The following is a 15,503-nucleotide window of genomic DNA, read 5'->3' on the forward strand; positions in this document are numbered from 1 at the left end:
TGAAGGCTGGTACAATTGTAATAGTTAAAAAGGCATCAAGATGGGTATATGAACAAGAAGGGTTTGAGAGAGATATGGGCCAAATGCTAGCAAAAGGAACTACATTAGTCAGCATAGATAAGTTGGGAGTGTTTCCAGGCTTTACACCTCTAAATGGATCAGTACACCATGTTAAATACCACTTAGAGAGGACAGAGGACAACAAGGACAGAATGGCCTCTGGTTGGGAAACTTTAATGCCAGTCACCACGAGTGACTACTTAGTAACACCACTACTGACCAAGTTGGTCGAGTCCTAAAGGATGTAGCTGGTAGACTAGACCTACAGCAAGTGGTGGTGAGGGACCAACAAGGTGACATGACATACTTATACTTGTTCTCAAGAAAAACCTCCTGTCGCAAATGCACCTGTCCATGACAATACTGATAGGAGTGGCCAGTTCTTGTCTAGTGTTCTCATTGAAGATATTTCCTATTATGTTGTGATAAATGGTACAGACTTTGGAACAGACATAGCCACTCAAACCTATACATCCATGAGGTGTTGTGGACCATCAGCAGAATTATGTTCAACCACAATCAGTAACTGTGTGGCCTACATATCTTCCATTCTATCAAGCCAAAGGATTAAGACAAAGTGCTGGGAAAACCCACCAGATTGGACAGCATCTGTGAAGTTTCTGCTAAACAGTTACATTGAACTTGACATTTTAACTTCAGTTGAAATGTTAACTCCACATATGCTTCTCAACTTGCTGAGATTTTCCAGCACTTTCCACTTCTAGTTCAGATTTCTGTTGTATTTTGCTTTTAATTAAAACTGATTATCAATCGTGGTTCAAAAGAGCTCAGGAGAGCACACCAAAAGATGAGGTTCAATCTCACGAAGCCACACAACACAAACTACTTGCAGGTTGCTGTTGTTTAACATACCAATCGGCAAAAGTTAAATCATTCCACAGCCAATGGTTCAGATCAGAGCTCTGTAGGTCCTACTACTTTCAGTCATGAATTGTGGTGGACAATCAAGGTGGGACAGCATTATATGCACTTCCCATCCTCAATGATGGGAGCCCAGCACATTAGTGCAAAAGATAAGGCTCAAGCATTTGTAACCAACGGTCCCAATTGATCTCAGGCTCCTCCTGAGGTTCGCAGCATCTCACATTCCAGTCTTTAGCCAATTCAATTCCCATAATATTAAGAAAGGGCTGAAGGCATTGGATAGTGCAAAGGCTACAGGACCTGAAGAGATTCTGGCAATAGTACTGAAGACTTGTGCTCCAGAACTAAAAAAAAAGTGTTCCCCTCACCAAGCTGTTCACGTACAACTACAATATTGGCATCTACAGGGCAATATGAAGAATTGCCCAGACATGGTTTGTTCCATAAAAAGCAGGACAATTCCAAAACAGTCAATTACCTCCCCAAAACGAATATACTTTCAACCAGTGATTAATTTGCTAAACTGGTTTCCAACACTTAAGTAGCTATTCACAATTTGACATAGCAGGACAGATAAACTTAGATCTGATCGGTTGTTTGTGGAATCACTTAGCTTAGCAAATGGCGTACGCTCAGTAATTAACTGTTCACTAACTTTTAACTCTAATCTGATTTACCACTGTTTGCCATTGATAGGACACTGATCTGGACCGGCCATATAAATATAATGGCTACAAGAGCTGGTCTGAAGCTAGGATTCCTGTGGTAAGTAATTCACCTCCTATCTCCCACCTAGAACGTGCAGGTCAGGAGTCTGATCAATACACCCCACTAGCTTCAACAACATGAGGAACCTGACACTATCCAAGACAAAACAGCCTGTTTGACTGGCACCCCCATCCAACATTCACTCCCTCCACCAATAAGAGTATTAGCAGAGGGCAACTTCAACAAGATGCTCAGCAACTCATTTGATAGCAACTTCTAAACTTGTGACCTCCACCACCAAGAAAGTGGAGGGAAGCTGATGAATGGGAAAATGCCTGTCTTCAAGATTCCCCTCCAAGTCACACACAATCCGGACTTGGAATGGTATTGCCATTCCTTTATGGGTACTGGGACAAAACCCTGGAATTCCCTGAATGATTGTTTAAAAACTCTCAATAATGTCTTGCACAAGAAAACCTCAAGCAATTAAAAAAAAAATCACTCATGGAAGTCGCTGGCTGGGCCAGCATTTATTTTCTATCACTAATTATCCTTAAGTTGGCAATGAGGTGCCTTTTTGAACCGCTACAGCCCATGTGCTGTAAGGTATACCTGCAATACCATTAAAGAAGGGAGTTCCAAGACATTGACCCAGTGAACAGGAATATAATTTCCAAGTCAGGATTGGTGAGTGGCTTGGAGGGTAACTAGCAGGTAGTGGTGTTCCCATGCATTTGTCCCCTTGTTCTTCTAAATGGAAAATGGTTGTGGGTTTGAAAGGTGCTGTTTAAACATCTTTAGCTAACCTTGCAAATCTCTAAGTTACTCTCAATTTCAAGATTTTTAAATTCTGTGTTACTGATCGGCTGCAAATTAATGCCAATTTTAGGGGACAACCTTGCAATTACCCAGGAGAATGATTATTGCTTCAAAATTACTCTCCAAATATTTTGCTGAATTAATCATTTCGAGAGACCAAGAGATGTAAAGAATGCAGGCAAAATAAAGGCACACTTCTCACCTTCATTGGGTTTGCTCTTTACAAGCATGACTTTGTATGGCTTGGGTAATCCATAAGAATAGGAGGAGGATTCAGGTGATGGGCTCCTGGATTTAAGCCGATCCCGGCTTGGAGCTCTTGCTGGCTCTCGGTAATGGTCGTAGGCTCGATCATAACCTCGATCATCGTCGTATGTCCGGCCCCGCCCACGGTCACGGTCACCATGCTCGTAACCTCGATCGTCGTACACCCGCCCTCTACCTCTATCACCATGCTCGTAGCCACGGTCATCATCATACACCCGTCCCCGGCCAGCATGCTCGTAACCTCGATCATCGTCGTACAACCGTCCCTGGCCTCGGTCAGCATGCTCGTAGCCACGGTCATCATCGATTATTCTCCCCCGGCTGTGATCCCTGCTGTAGCTACGATCTCTGCTGTGGGCTCTGTCGTAGCTCCTGCCACGCTCTGTGTCCCGGCTGTAGCCTCTGTCGGGACTCCAATCTCGGCTGTAGCTGCGGCCTCTGGGCCCCCCGTCACTCCTCTCACTCTGAATGCTGTGCTCACTTCTACGGTCATAGTCATCTGCTATCTCAAAGAAGTTACTTTCGGGTTCAGTCAGTGGCGGCCGAGCTGGAACTTTCCGACCCCGTTTCACGACCTGTTGAAGAAAGTTTGACAATTGGCAAGTTTAATTTGAATTAACCAACCATCGAGACTGAATAATGCACTCTGGAAATCTGATCAGTATTAGAAATAAGTGATGGAATGGTTGTTTTGACCTTTTTAGTAAAAGTCATCTTCTGCCTTATTTTTGGCTTGTTGGACCATGACCCTATCCCTCAATTCCCCAAAGTGTTAAGTTCAGCCTTAAATATCGTCAATACCAGTTCACTGGAGGAGTGAATTCCAACGATGCACAAACTTGACTGAAAAATAAACTTTTCCTCTTTTCTGTTCAGAATAGTCAGTCCATTAAGTTGGAGATGGTGACAGTGTATGTCATGTTGTAGGAAATATTTTCTCAGCATCAACCCAAACCAAGAATTATACAATTCAATCCTAATATCAAATGCCAAAAAATGCTCGAAACATAAAAATTTTTAAAGAAGGTAGGGAAAGCAAAAAATAAATTGCTAGCAAGTAATAAAACATTTGTTTAAACACAGTTTGTCATGCAGGGAAGCACCATTTCAAAAATGAAAGCTGTGCAAATTCACTTTCCCAAAGACTCGTTACACGGCATCAGCCAGATTAGAGGGATGGAGATGTAGGACGTGCTAGAGATTGAAGAAACAAGTACATGCCACAAAGATTCATCAATAAGGAGAACAGGCATGAAATAATTTACTTTATACACATCCAGAACAGGCCCAGAGGGAACATGTAATATTCAAGATTAGAGAAGGGACGGTGGGATTGATTGGTGCGGGTGTCCCAGAGATTTTTAGTGGTCCTCAGCTGAGGCATAGCTAACTATGTTTTTTTAAAATGTGGTCCTCACCTCCCTGTTGCTGAACATTTCAACTCCCCTCCCACTTTGCCAAGGACATGCAGGTTCTGGGCTTCCTCCATCACCACTCCCTCACCACCCGACGCCTGGAGGAAAAATGCCTCATCTTCCGCCTCAGGACACTTCAACCTCATGGCAAAGTGGATTTCACCAGTTTCCTCATTTCTCCTCCCCCAACCTTACCCCAGCTCATCACCATCCTCCTGACCTGTCCCACCTGTCAATCTCCCTTCCCACCTATCCGCTCCACCCTCCTCTTTGACCTATCACCTTCACCCCCCACCTCCATCCAACTATTGCACTCTCAGCTCCCTTCTCCCTAGCCCCATTCCCCCTCCCATTTATCTCTTTCTCACCCTCACCACCCCCCCCCCCCCAGGCTCCCAGCCACATTCCTGATGAAGGGCATTTGCCCGAAATTTCAATTTTCCTGCCCCTCAGATGCTGCCTGACCTGCTGTGCTTTTCCACTCTAATCTTGACTCTAATCTCCAGCATCTGCAGTACCCACTTCTGCCTGGAACATGTAATAGGACCAACCGGAAACCAATCCAGAGAAAAATGTGTATGTACACATTAGACTAAGTCACCAAGTGTTACAGAACTGAGGTAGGTCGATTGAATCAAGAGTCAGACCAGTCACATTGGTCGAATAATCCAAGAGCTGAAATATCTCCTCTGAACCCACACTGCGAAATACCAGGCAAAAGTCATAGTAATCTTAGCAAAGAGAGACATGCAACAGATTAAATGATTTACCAGCCAATATATTTGTGGGTTTTGACTGAATGTTTAAAAATAAAACTAGTTCTTTACTGTTTGCAAAGAAAAATCAAAGTGGCCTGCAAAACAGTTTTGAAATAGACAAGGAAGAAAGAGGAAAAGTGAAGTGAATGGGACAATTTGGTACATTTTAATTAACTCGGAGGTGGTAAAGGAGAAAGTGGCTATTTCAAGTCATTACGTCAGGACACAGATGTCTCGGTCCTCTTCAGCATCCCATTTTCCATTATTCCACCATTAGCAGCTCTAGTATGTGGGAGTAATTGCTGATATTATTATTATCATTAATAATAATAATAGTCAGATTATACTGATGTCACATCATGTGCAGTTTGAGCTCTCGCGAACAAGGTTCTATGAAACATGGCTCTACCATGCTTCTGATGACTATTTATTAACTACTTACACAATACACAGTTTTCCCATGTATGGTGTCCAGTCCTTGCTAAGGCTAGGAGAACATACTTCATGACATTAATGCAATTCTCTACCTACTTCTGATCATCTGTCCAAATATGACCTTGCTTGGTTCAGTATCAGCTATATGCTAAACACCTGCTTGGGGAGATTTTAAATTGTTCAATGATGCAACATAAAATGGCAACATTTATTACTTTTACTCTTATGCTGATTGTTAGGATATTGAGCTAGCATTGACATCACATCGAGGAGAGGTTAGAGATTTTAATCTAAAAAGTGAGATAACAGAGTTTTACATAAATTTATGCAGTTTTTGAGCTCAGAGTTCTACATGAATGTATGCAGTTTTTGAGCAAAGTGCAATGTAACTCTGCAAGTACAAATTCACCCCACAAAATATATGTGTGCATGTGGGTCTTTGTCTGTGTGAGTGGTGGGGGTTGAGAGTGTGAGAGAGTGCGCGAATAGTGCAATGGTGATCACCTGTAATGTGACATGAACCCAAGGTCCCGGTTGAGGCCCTCCCTATGGGTACCGAACTTAGCTATCAGCCTCTGCTGCCTGTCAGGTTAGAGATTGCCATTGTAAAATACTGGCTAAAAACCTTAAACATTTCAGCAAGCCAATTCTTCTGTCACTGGAATATTCCAAAATTGCATACAATTTGAACAGTATCCCGTTACATTTCTGAAATTGGTCTGAACTGATTAAACAAACAATAAATTAATGATTCCTCAAAGTGTTTAGGTTTGCACAATTATTTTTCATCGCTTCATTCAACTATATAATACTCTCAAAGAGGAATAGAGGAATGCTTGAGAAAGGAAATAATGGGCCAAAAGACATCCTTCTGTGCTGTTTCATTCACTGATTCTCAGTTATATGGTGAGAGGGTACAAGAATGCAAACTCTCCAATTAAGCTTTTCATAAGGCACTTTACAAAATTTCATAAATATCTACAGATTGATCAAATGGAAGTATGCTTGACACTAATTTAAAACCCAGTCTTATAGCAAAGCACCAGATTTTTAGCATTCAGTGATAATTCTGTTGATTGTTCTTGGGAACAGCGAAAGTGCAAGGTGAGGAGGTAGATAAAAGTTTAAATAAAATTGGGAGGGGGAGCAAAATCAACGACATAAAAGACTAAAGCACAAGCTGAAACCCAGAGGAAATGGGAAAAAAATATGTTTCTTCCGCAATTATTCAGGGTAGGCATCATTCAATTTAAACCTACGGCTGGAAATTTAATCTGTATGATGAATGGATTCTGATAATTGCATTATAGTCACTGGAAAATTGATTTTTCAAATCCCTATTTTTATCCAAGCCTTGTCACACAGTTAGTGAAGAGACTGTACTTAGAACCACTTAAACCAACCATTGATACCACTTAAACCAACCACTGATATTTGAATGTTGGCTGAAATGCAATAAAGCATATACAAGTTACTGTACGTGTTGCAAAGCCACTGCTGCTTAAAGATCCTGGACAATAGCATTTTACATTGCTACAAGAATATCAATGTCTGTCAATATTAGCATGGATACTCAGGGAGAGCATCACTTATTGTTGACTAGTTTCCATGGCCCTGTTAATATTGACAGAGACACTGGAAAATTTCTACTTCAAGCAAAGAAAGTGGAGATTTAATAGAGATGTCAACAACATGGAGGTATTAGTGTACAGTAAATAAAGAAAAACTATATTCCCTGCTTGGTAGGCAATTGGGTAAAAGGAAACATGAGGAAAAAAAATTGTTAAAGGGGAGAAAGAAAGTGAGTTAGGATAGAAGACAGTGGACCCTGATTGGATAGTAAGTTTTCAAAAACAAGGAGGGAATATTTGAAGGAAAAAAGTGCAGAACTCTGGCAAAAAGACAGGTGGAGTTCATTGGACAGTGTATTTATGGGATGCAGGTGCTCTGCCCTTTAATGTAGTGACAAGCCTGCCTTCTTGAACTGCTGCAGCCCATTTGGTGGGATAAGAGAGGAAGTTCCAGGACTTTGATCCAGTGACAGTGAAGGAACAACAATGTATTTCCACGTCAGGATAGCAAGGATCGGAACCTTGAGGCCATGGTGTTTCTATGTAACTGCTGGCCTTTTGTCCTTCTATTTTTCTAATAGGTGCTGTTTAAAAAGAGCCTTGGAAAGCTATTGCAATGATTTGCATAGAGGGTGTACACTGCTGCCATTTTGTAGCATGATTACTTTAAATCAATTTATGTTTGGCTGCCTGTGCTCATCCAGCCCACACAGTATAGATGCTAATATGTCCAAAAAGACAGCATCCACTTAGTTGGTTTTGCAACTTCTGCCTCTTTTTTTCGTATAATTTTGCCCCTTTATCATATTCCTGTTTGCAAGTTACTAGTGAATCTGCTTTTACCCATGTTCTAGGTTACAACATCTTGTGCATATAACAGAAACACTTTCTGGTTGTAATGGGACTAATCCCAGTCAGTTTGACCATTCACTCTTGGCTGCTTTTCAGTGGTGAACATGGAATCATGGACATTCCACAATAAAAAAAAATACCGGGCCGAGAGATCTTAAAATAAAAAAAAGAGTCAGTATCACTTACAATTTGAGCTACCTTCCCACATTTTCTCAACTGTTGTACTGCAACAGAGTGAGGCACATTTTCCATCGGAAATCCATTAACATTTATGACACGGTCATTTTCTCTATTGAGAGAGAGAAAACATTCACAATTATAGAACTTGCATTTCTAGTAAATACAATTTGATACACATTCAGAAATAACTACTCCAACATTCTAAAATCCTTTGAGTTGAAAATTTGGAAATATAAACACATTCATTTTAAACGCTACTCATGAAATGCAATAAACAATTCTCTTCATTTGAAATACCAGATGCTTTTGAAGTTACACAATTCCAACTACCTCTTATTTGAATCTGGAATCATACTTGCCAGCTGTGACTCATATGGCATCATTTTCACCCCAGTCAAAATGTTCAGGTCCCACTACAAAGGTATGCAGAACATTACACTGCAATACAGGCCTTTCGGCCCTCGATGTTGCACCAATCTGTGAAATTAAATTTGAAGCCCATCTAACCTACACTATTTCATTCTCATCCATATGCCTATCCAATGACCATTTAAATGCCCTTAAAAGTTGCCGAATCTAATACTGTTGCAGGCAGGGCTTTCCACGCCCTTACTACTCTGAGCTGAAAATGGGTTGCTAGAAAAGCGCAGCAGGTCAGGCAGCATCCAAGGAGCAAGAGAATCGATGTTTCCGGTATGAGCCCTTCTTCAGCTCATGCCCAAAACGTCGATTCTCCTGCTCCTTGGATGCTGCTTGACCTGCTGCGCTTTTCCAGCAACACATTTTCAGCTCTGATCTCCAGCATCTGCAGTCCTCACTTTCTCCTTACTACTGAGTAAAGAACCCACTTCTGACATCTGTCCTATATCTAACACCCCTCAATTTAAAGCAATATCCCCTCATGCTAGCCATTGCCAGAGGAAAAAGGCTCTCACTGTCCAATCTAACCCTTCGATTATCTTATGTGTCAACTGAGTCAGCTCTCCACTTCCTTCTCTCCAACAAAAACAGCCTCAGTTCCCTCAGCCTTTCCTTATAAGATCTTCCCTCCATACCAGGCAACATCCTAGTAAATATCCTCTGAACTCTTTCCAAAGCTTCCACATCCTTCCTATAATGCAGTGACCAGAACTGTACACAATACTCCAAGCATGGTTGCACCCTCTACCAATAAAAATATGCTTTTTTAATGACCCTATCAACCTGTGTGGCAACTTTCAAGAATCTACATACGTGGACACACAGATCTCTCTGCTCATCGACACTACCAAGAATCTTACCATTAGCCCAGTATTCATTATTTCTGTTACTCCTTCCAAAGTGAATCACCTCACACTTTTCCACATTAAACTCTATTTGCCAGCTCTCAGCTCTGCAGCTTATTTATGTCCCTCTGTAACCTACAATGTCCTTCATCACTATCCACAACTCTACCGACATTAGTATCATCTGCAAATTTAATAATCCATCCTTCTATGTCCTCATCTAGGTCATTTATAAAAATGACAAACAAACAGTGGACCCAAAACAGATCCTTGCAGTACACCACTAGTCACTAAACTCCTGGGTGAATATTTCCCATCAACCACCACGCTTGTCTTCTTTCAGCAAGCCAATTTCTGATCCAAATCGCTAAATCACCCTCAATCCCATGCCTCTGTATTTTGTACAATAGCTTGACATCCAGCATAGTAGAGGGAATGCTGCACTGTCAGAGATACCACTTTTTGGATCAAAAGCTAGACGGAGTCCCTGTTTGCCATCTCAAATGGGCATACAAGATCTCATAGGAGAAAGTGAGGACTGCAGACACTGGAGATCAGAGCTGAAAAATGTGTTGCTGGAAAAGCGCAGCAGGTCAGGCAGCATCAAAGGAGCAGGAGCTCCTGAAGAAGGGCTTATGCCCGAAACGTCGATTCTCCTGCTCCTTTAATGCTGCCTGACCTGCTGCGATTTTTCAGCATACAAGATCTCATGGCAATACTTTAGAGCAGAGGAAATATATCTGCTGCTCTGGCCAAGGTTTACCTTTCAACCAACATCAATAAAAGCTTACTGTCACATTGCTGGCTGTGAACAAATTCCTCCACGGCTACACACCACTACGTGTAAACTACTTTGGGATGTAGTGAGGTCATGGAAGGTGCCATAGAAATGACACAGTCTGTTAAATATAGTTGACGTGAAGCTTCAAAATATCTCATGTTATCACCAATAACTACTTTTATACAACCTATGTGAAGGACACAGAACATCAGGAAACAAATATTGGGATAGAAACTCCCAAAAAAGAGATCACTGACTATTAAAGTGTTTCATGTTAAATCCCCAAATCAAGACTGGATTAATTTCTCTCAAACATCATCCACTGCATCAGTCTCATGTCAATCCAAAAGATCAACATAAAGCTTTATCAAATTAAAATAATTACTGTAAACTTTACTCTGGGGTGTGGATGGAGAAACAGTGCAGCAAAGTGCTTCACCATTTGTAAAAAGACCAAATTTTGGATTTGATTTTTGCCCAAAGTCTCAACCATTCATTATTACTTTTAAAGTTGTTTCAAATGACGGAAGTATGTTCACCGAGGTCAGCCATTTACTGTGCATCCCCTATTTGTGATGATCTACCTTCCCCTATCACTGCAATCCATATTACATACATTCTACCCACACTGCTGTTTTTGTTTTGGGGTTCATGGCGTGTTCCAGAATGGGAATTGATGGGGCAACTGACAGGGTGCAAGCGAGATTAAAAAAAATGCAACTCCAGAGCCAGGGGACAGAAAAAAGAAACTAAGTAAACAGCATAGACAAGCAATCATAAGGAACAAAGGAGCCTTCATTGAAGCAGATTATTTGCAAAAATCAGCAAGGACACCATTTTAAAAAAAGAACAACTTCTTATTTGAGCAAGATCATTGAATATTAACTAGAGATTAATGGAGTAACATCAGACATGATTACAAGTTGGAGCGTCTTCATTAGTTGTATTTAAATGATTATGAGGATTTGAAGCACTCATCCAGAGGTTGAGGTATATAGAATATCGAAATTTACTCATGCATATAATGGAGAGAGGTCTCTGGCCAATTTTAATTACAGCAAAAATATTTATACAACACTTTTGTCTCTTTGTATAATTACAAGTTGGGCCCTTTATACGTGTCCCATAAACATACACGGCGCAGAGAGAGACGCAGAGTACAATGTGTACGCATGTGGCACATGTGCGTGTTGGGGTGCGGGGGTGGTGGTAATAAAATATGTGAAAGAAAGCCAACATGACTGATACTTTTTTTAAAATTATGCAAACAAAATCTTCTGACTAGAAACAGAAAACCTGAAATATCACCCATGGGAAGGAATTCACTAATAAGTTGTTGAACAAATCCAATTTATAATACTCCCCTTGAAATGCAAAAAAAAAGGACAATGGGGCTCAAATCCTTATGTACTTGTGTCGCAACACAAAAATCTGCTTTCCAAGATGAAACAAAAGTATATTTTACTTTTTATTATAATGTATTGGGTTTTAGTTAACGACTGTTCCCAAGTCAATAACAATTATTCGTGGTTGCACCATTTGTTTCTCATTAGTTACAGCAGCCTTATAAAGCATGCTGAACAAATTAAAATGACAATATGCCTTTGGCGAGAGCAAATTCAGAATTCCCTGTGCAATCTGCTTTAGATCCCCACTTCACACAGAAACTCTAGGGAGTCTTACAGGCAGAACTATCATATAACAAGGTTAAAATTAAAAGCAAGACACATTTATCTTAATTCTCTCAAGCTCTCATCTATACACTTCACTTTCTAACTGCTAACAACTTAAGTTTTCTAATGTTCTTGTAACACAAGGTTATTACCTCGATCAAAGCTGAGATATGACGTGTTATAGATCTCACAGGTGATTATGGACCCACAGCTCACAAAGTTCTCCAATATACAAACAATTCCTCATGTGGCTGGATCTGTTATACATCAATTGCTAGAGACCAATTGCAGTGATTGTTTCACAACTTTTAATTCTCATATCAAACCTCTGCCAAAATGCAGGAATGAAATAAGATGGGCCTGAGAATCTGACATTTTGGTTAAATGATTTTCATGCCCCTAAACTTGATATTAGATTAGATTACTTACGATATTAGATTAGATTGCTTACGATATTGTGATGTGTGATGGACACATCATCTTTAAAAGTCACAAATCTTACATTGCTGACAGTCACTACTCACTATACAGGATATAATGTATTGTCCACAACTCTGCAGACAGGATACAGCAGAAGTGCTACAGGTCAGACATACTTACATAATCGTCAATTCATTGGGAGGCTAAAACTACAAAACAGACTTCTACTAGCGTAGCCAGTTTGTGTGTTTTGGTTAGACTTGTGTGTTTGGGTTCTGGAAGCTGAATGTGGGGAAAATCCTCTTAGATTCGGCAGAAGATACAAAAGTTTGAAAATATGCACCAATAGATTCAAAACAGCATCTTCCCTGCTGTTATCAGACTTATGAAAGGACCTAATTAGATCTTTCTCTGCAGCCATAACACTATATTCTGCATTCTGTTCTATTAACTTGATGCACTTCTATAAAAGGTATGATTTGTCTGGTTAATACACTCAACAATACTTTTCATTGTATCCCAGTACATATGAGGACAATAAATCAACTCAAAATTGAGTATCAAAAGACAACGATTGGATTCTCTTGTTGGAGATGCTCATGGTCTGGAACTAGTGTGACAAGGATATCACTTGTCCCATTATCCCTTTTTGTTACAGAGTTCAAATCTTAAGCTGAAAATTGTTCCTGTAAATAAAACATTTTGGAATCATAAATGAAACTGGTGGACCCATAGACCCGGGCTCAATTCCCGCCTCAGGCGACTGCCTGTGTGGAGTTTGTACATTCTCCCAGTGTCTGCGTGGGCTTCCTCCCACAGTTGCTCTACAAACCAACAATCCAGCCAACAGAGCTAAACCAACTCCCAAACATTATGTGGGGCTTATACTTCATATTAGAGATTTAATTATATAGCAATAAGAAAGATTTTTTTCACAGTTTTAGCTACTGGCGTTAACTTTCAAAAGATGTACAAGCTACAAAAGTAAATCCTTATCACAAGATCGTAGACTATGGTGAGCTGTTGGTGCAGACTGAAGTTACTTGTAGGCTCAAAAGACAGGAAGGAGGAAGACAGATCATTGTTGAGTGTTGTTTGAAGTATACATCTTGATCAAGACACTAGAGATTTCTTCTGTAACATTGTTTTATGCGCACTTGAGATGGTAGACCAAGCTTCAATTTAGCATCTTATCTGAAAGTCAGCATCTCTAACAGTGCAGCACTCATGCTGATGGCATTTCAGCCTGAATTTTGCACTCAAGTCCATGAATGAGACTTGAATCCTTAACTTTCTCATTCCAAGATCAGAGGGCTGAGAGTGCTATACACCAAGTCAATATCCTTTATAAATCGCACACTAAAATGTTAAGTGGAGCTCTCTGCCAAAATCACTGACTCCGCACTTAAAATGCAGATATTGCCACTCACAAACCAGACCTCCACAAGGTTTACTTACTGCAGTAGCCCATCGGCCGGGCCTCCTTCCAAAACATCAGAGATAATAATGGAGGTTTCACCATTCTCAAAATTGGGGTTATCTCTTCCTCCAGACACTGCTATACCAAATCCCCTCTTAGAGTCCTAAGAATTGGGAAGGTGAGGAAAAGAAAAGTTAGGAAATTTTGCAAAATATTGACCGGTGTGTGAAAATCAAAACTTATAATTAAAAAGGTTAGAAAGGCAAAATGAGAAGAAAAGAAAAAGATCAGAAGTCACTTTAGCAATTGGATAACTGAACAAAAGACAGCTGATTTTTTTTTAGCAAGACAATCGGGTAAAACATGGCGATCAGAATCACTTGAACATTCAAGAACTTTTCCAATTGAAAACTGATTACAGTTTGATCCATGGTCGCATCAGACTGTACTTGTATCTTGACTGAAGATTTATGTTTAAAATAGGCAGGTCAGACAATGAGAATTCAGGACTTTACCGATAAGAGCTTTTATCCCATTTGATTTCAAAATGTGGGAGACACACAAGATTGTACTATGAACAGAACTTTTAAAAATTATTTTGCAGGACATGGGCACCACAGTGTTTGAGTTCAGGCAGCATTCGAGAAACATCAGAAATGTCGATTTTCCTGCTCCTTGGATGCTGCCTGACCTGCTATGCCTTTCCAGCACCACTCTAATCTTGACTCGAATTTCCAGCATCTGCAATACCCACGTCTGCCTAGCCAGTGTTTATGCTGATTCCTAACTACCTAAGTTGCCTTCTTAAATACTACTGAAGGACTTGAGGCCATTACAATGGGCAGGGACAAAGAGCTAACCACATTGCCATTAACAGGCTGTGAAAGACCATTAGATAATGCTTACATAAAACAGAACTTGCAAGAATAAAAATATTTCCTGGAAAATGAGACCTCAGAAAATCTATGGCACAAAAGAAATCCATCCAACTAGAAGCACAGCAAAGAAATTACAATAATGATTCTATAATGTATTACATTCCAAGCAAGTTACAGAATGAATTACAAGTGGTTTTAAATACTGTCTAAAATTATTTATAATACCAAAGGTCGAATCATGGTAAACATTTAAAAATTAAGAGTACTCATAGGAACAGGGAGATGGCCATACTGCTCATGGAGTCTAAGCCACCATTGAATTTGATCATGCCTGACCTGTATCAGATCACCATTCCTTGTAAAGCTGAACAAACCAGAGAAATACTTACCTTTTGTAAAGTCACAGTAAACTGCTCCCATATCATCTCCTCCATGGTGGTGGTCTGTGGAAAAACAAAGGCAATTAACATTCAATCCAATGGATCCATTTCAATAGTTACACTAGTTTTGCCAGCTTCCCTTGGAATGCACCTACACTATCCACCTCAACCACCTCCTAACCATTTTCTGGGTGAAGCGTTTCTCCTACTCTACTAATTTTATTTGGACAATCTTACTTTCATGATGCCTAATTCTGGTCTTAGCAGGAAATGGAACTAGCTTCTCCACATTTAGTCTCAAAACTCCTCAATGGGCTACCAGTGTAACACTTTTCACCCTTGTTTTTATCCTAAAACAAAATAGCCCAACCACCTGTTCACCCGTTCACGTAATCATAACTTTTCTGTTCTGATACAAGTTTGCAAAATCTTAATTTACACCTTTCCCAGTGCATTTGTATCCTTAGACCCAAAACTCTTCTTTAGACAAACTTGGAGAACAGTGCAGAGTCTGTACAAGTTTGTTATAACAACTTCCCTGCTTTTTTAATTCTACTACTGCAGAAATAAATCCCAGGTGATTTGTTCAAGTAAAAAGAAAAGCTTTATTTGATGGCATCACAACTCAGAAGTGGTGTACCAGTTTCCCTAGATTGCCCTCTACTCTATTTCGATATCTATTTTCCAAGGAAATATGTACTCTTATCAACATTTATTGCTTCACACTGTACCTACG

General features: G+C 40.1%; 1 protein-coding gene across 6 annotated transcripts in view; it reads right to left on the reverse strand.

The window, feature by feature from the left end:
- The window catches only part of tjp2a (tight junction protein 2a (zona occludens 2)), a 133,961-nt gene that overhangs the window by 54,286 nt on the left and 64,172 nt on the right, over positions 1 to 15,503 (reverse strand). For 5 of the 6 annotated variants that reach the window (XM_072588451.1, XM_072588441.1, XM_072588461.1 and 2 more), the window contains exons 2-5: positions 14,777 to 14,830; positions 13,548 to 13,672; positions 7,957 to 8,059; positions 2,675 to 3,314 (exon numbers count right to left, since the gene is read on the reverse strand). In XM_072588451.1, the coding sequence (XP_072444552.1) occupies positions 2,675 to 3,314; positions 7,957 to 8,059; positions 13,548 to 13,672; positions 14,777 to 14,821 (913 nt within the window). In that variant the 5' untranslated portion in view covers positions 14,822 to 14,830. Of the gene's footprint in view, positions 1 to 2,674; positions 3,315 to 7,956; positions 8,060 to 13,547; positions 13,673 to 14,776; positions 14,858 to 15,503 lie in introns of those variants that run through there. The other variant, XM_072588424.1, reaches the window with a different exon arrangement.

The sequence above is a fragment of the Chiloscyllium punctatum genome, chromosome 2 (genome assembly GCF_047496795.1).
Source record: "Chiloscyllium punctatum isolate Juve2018m chromosome 2, sChiPun1.3, whole genome shotgun sequence".
Taxonomy (NCBI): domain Eukaryota; kingdom Metazoa; phylum Chordata; class Chondrichthyes; order Orectolobiformes; family Hemiscylliidae; genus Chiloscyllium; species Chiloscyllium punctatum.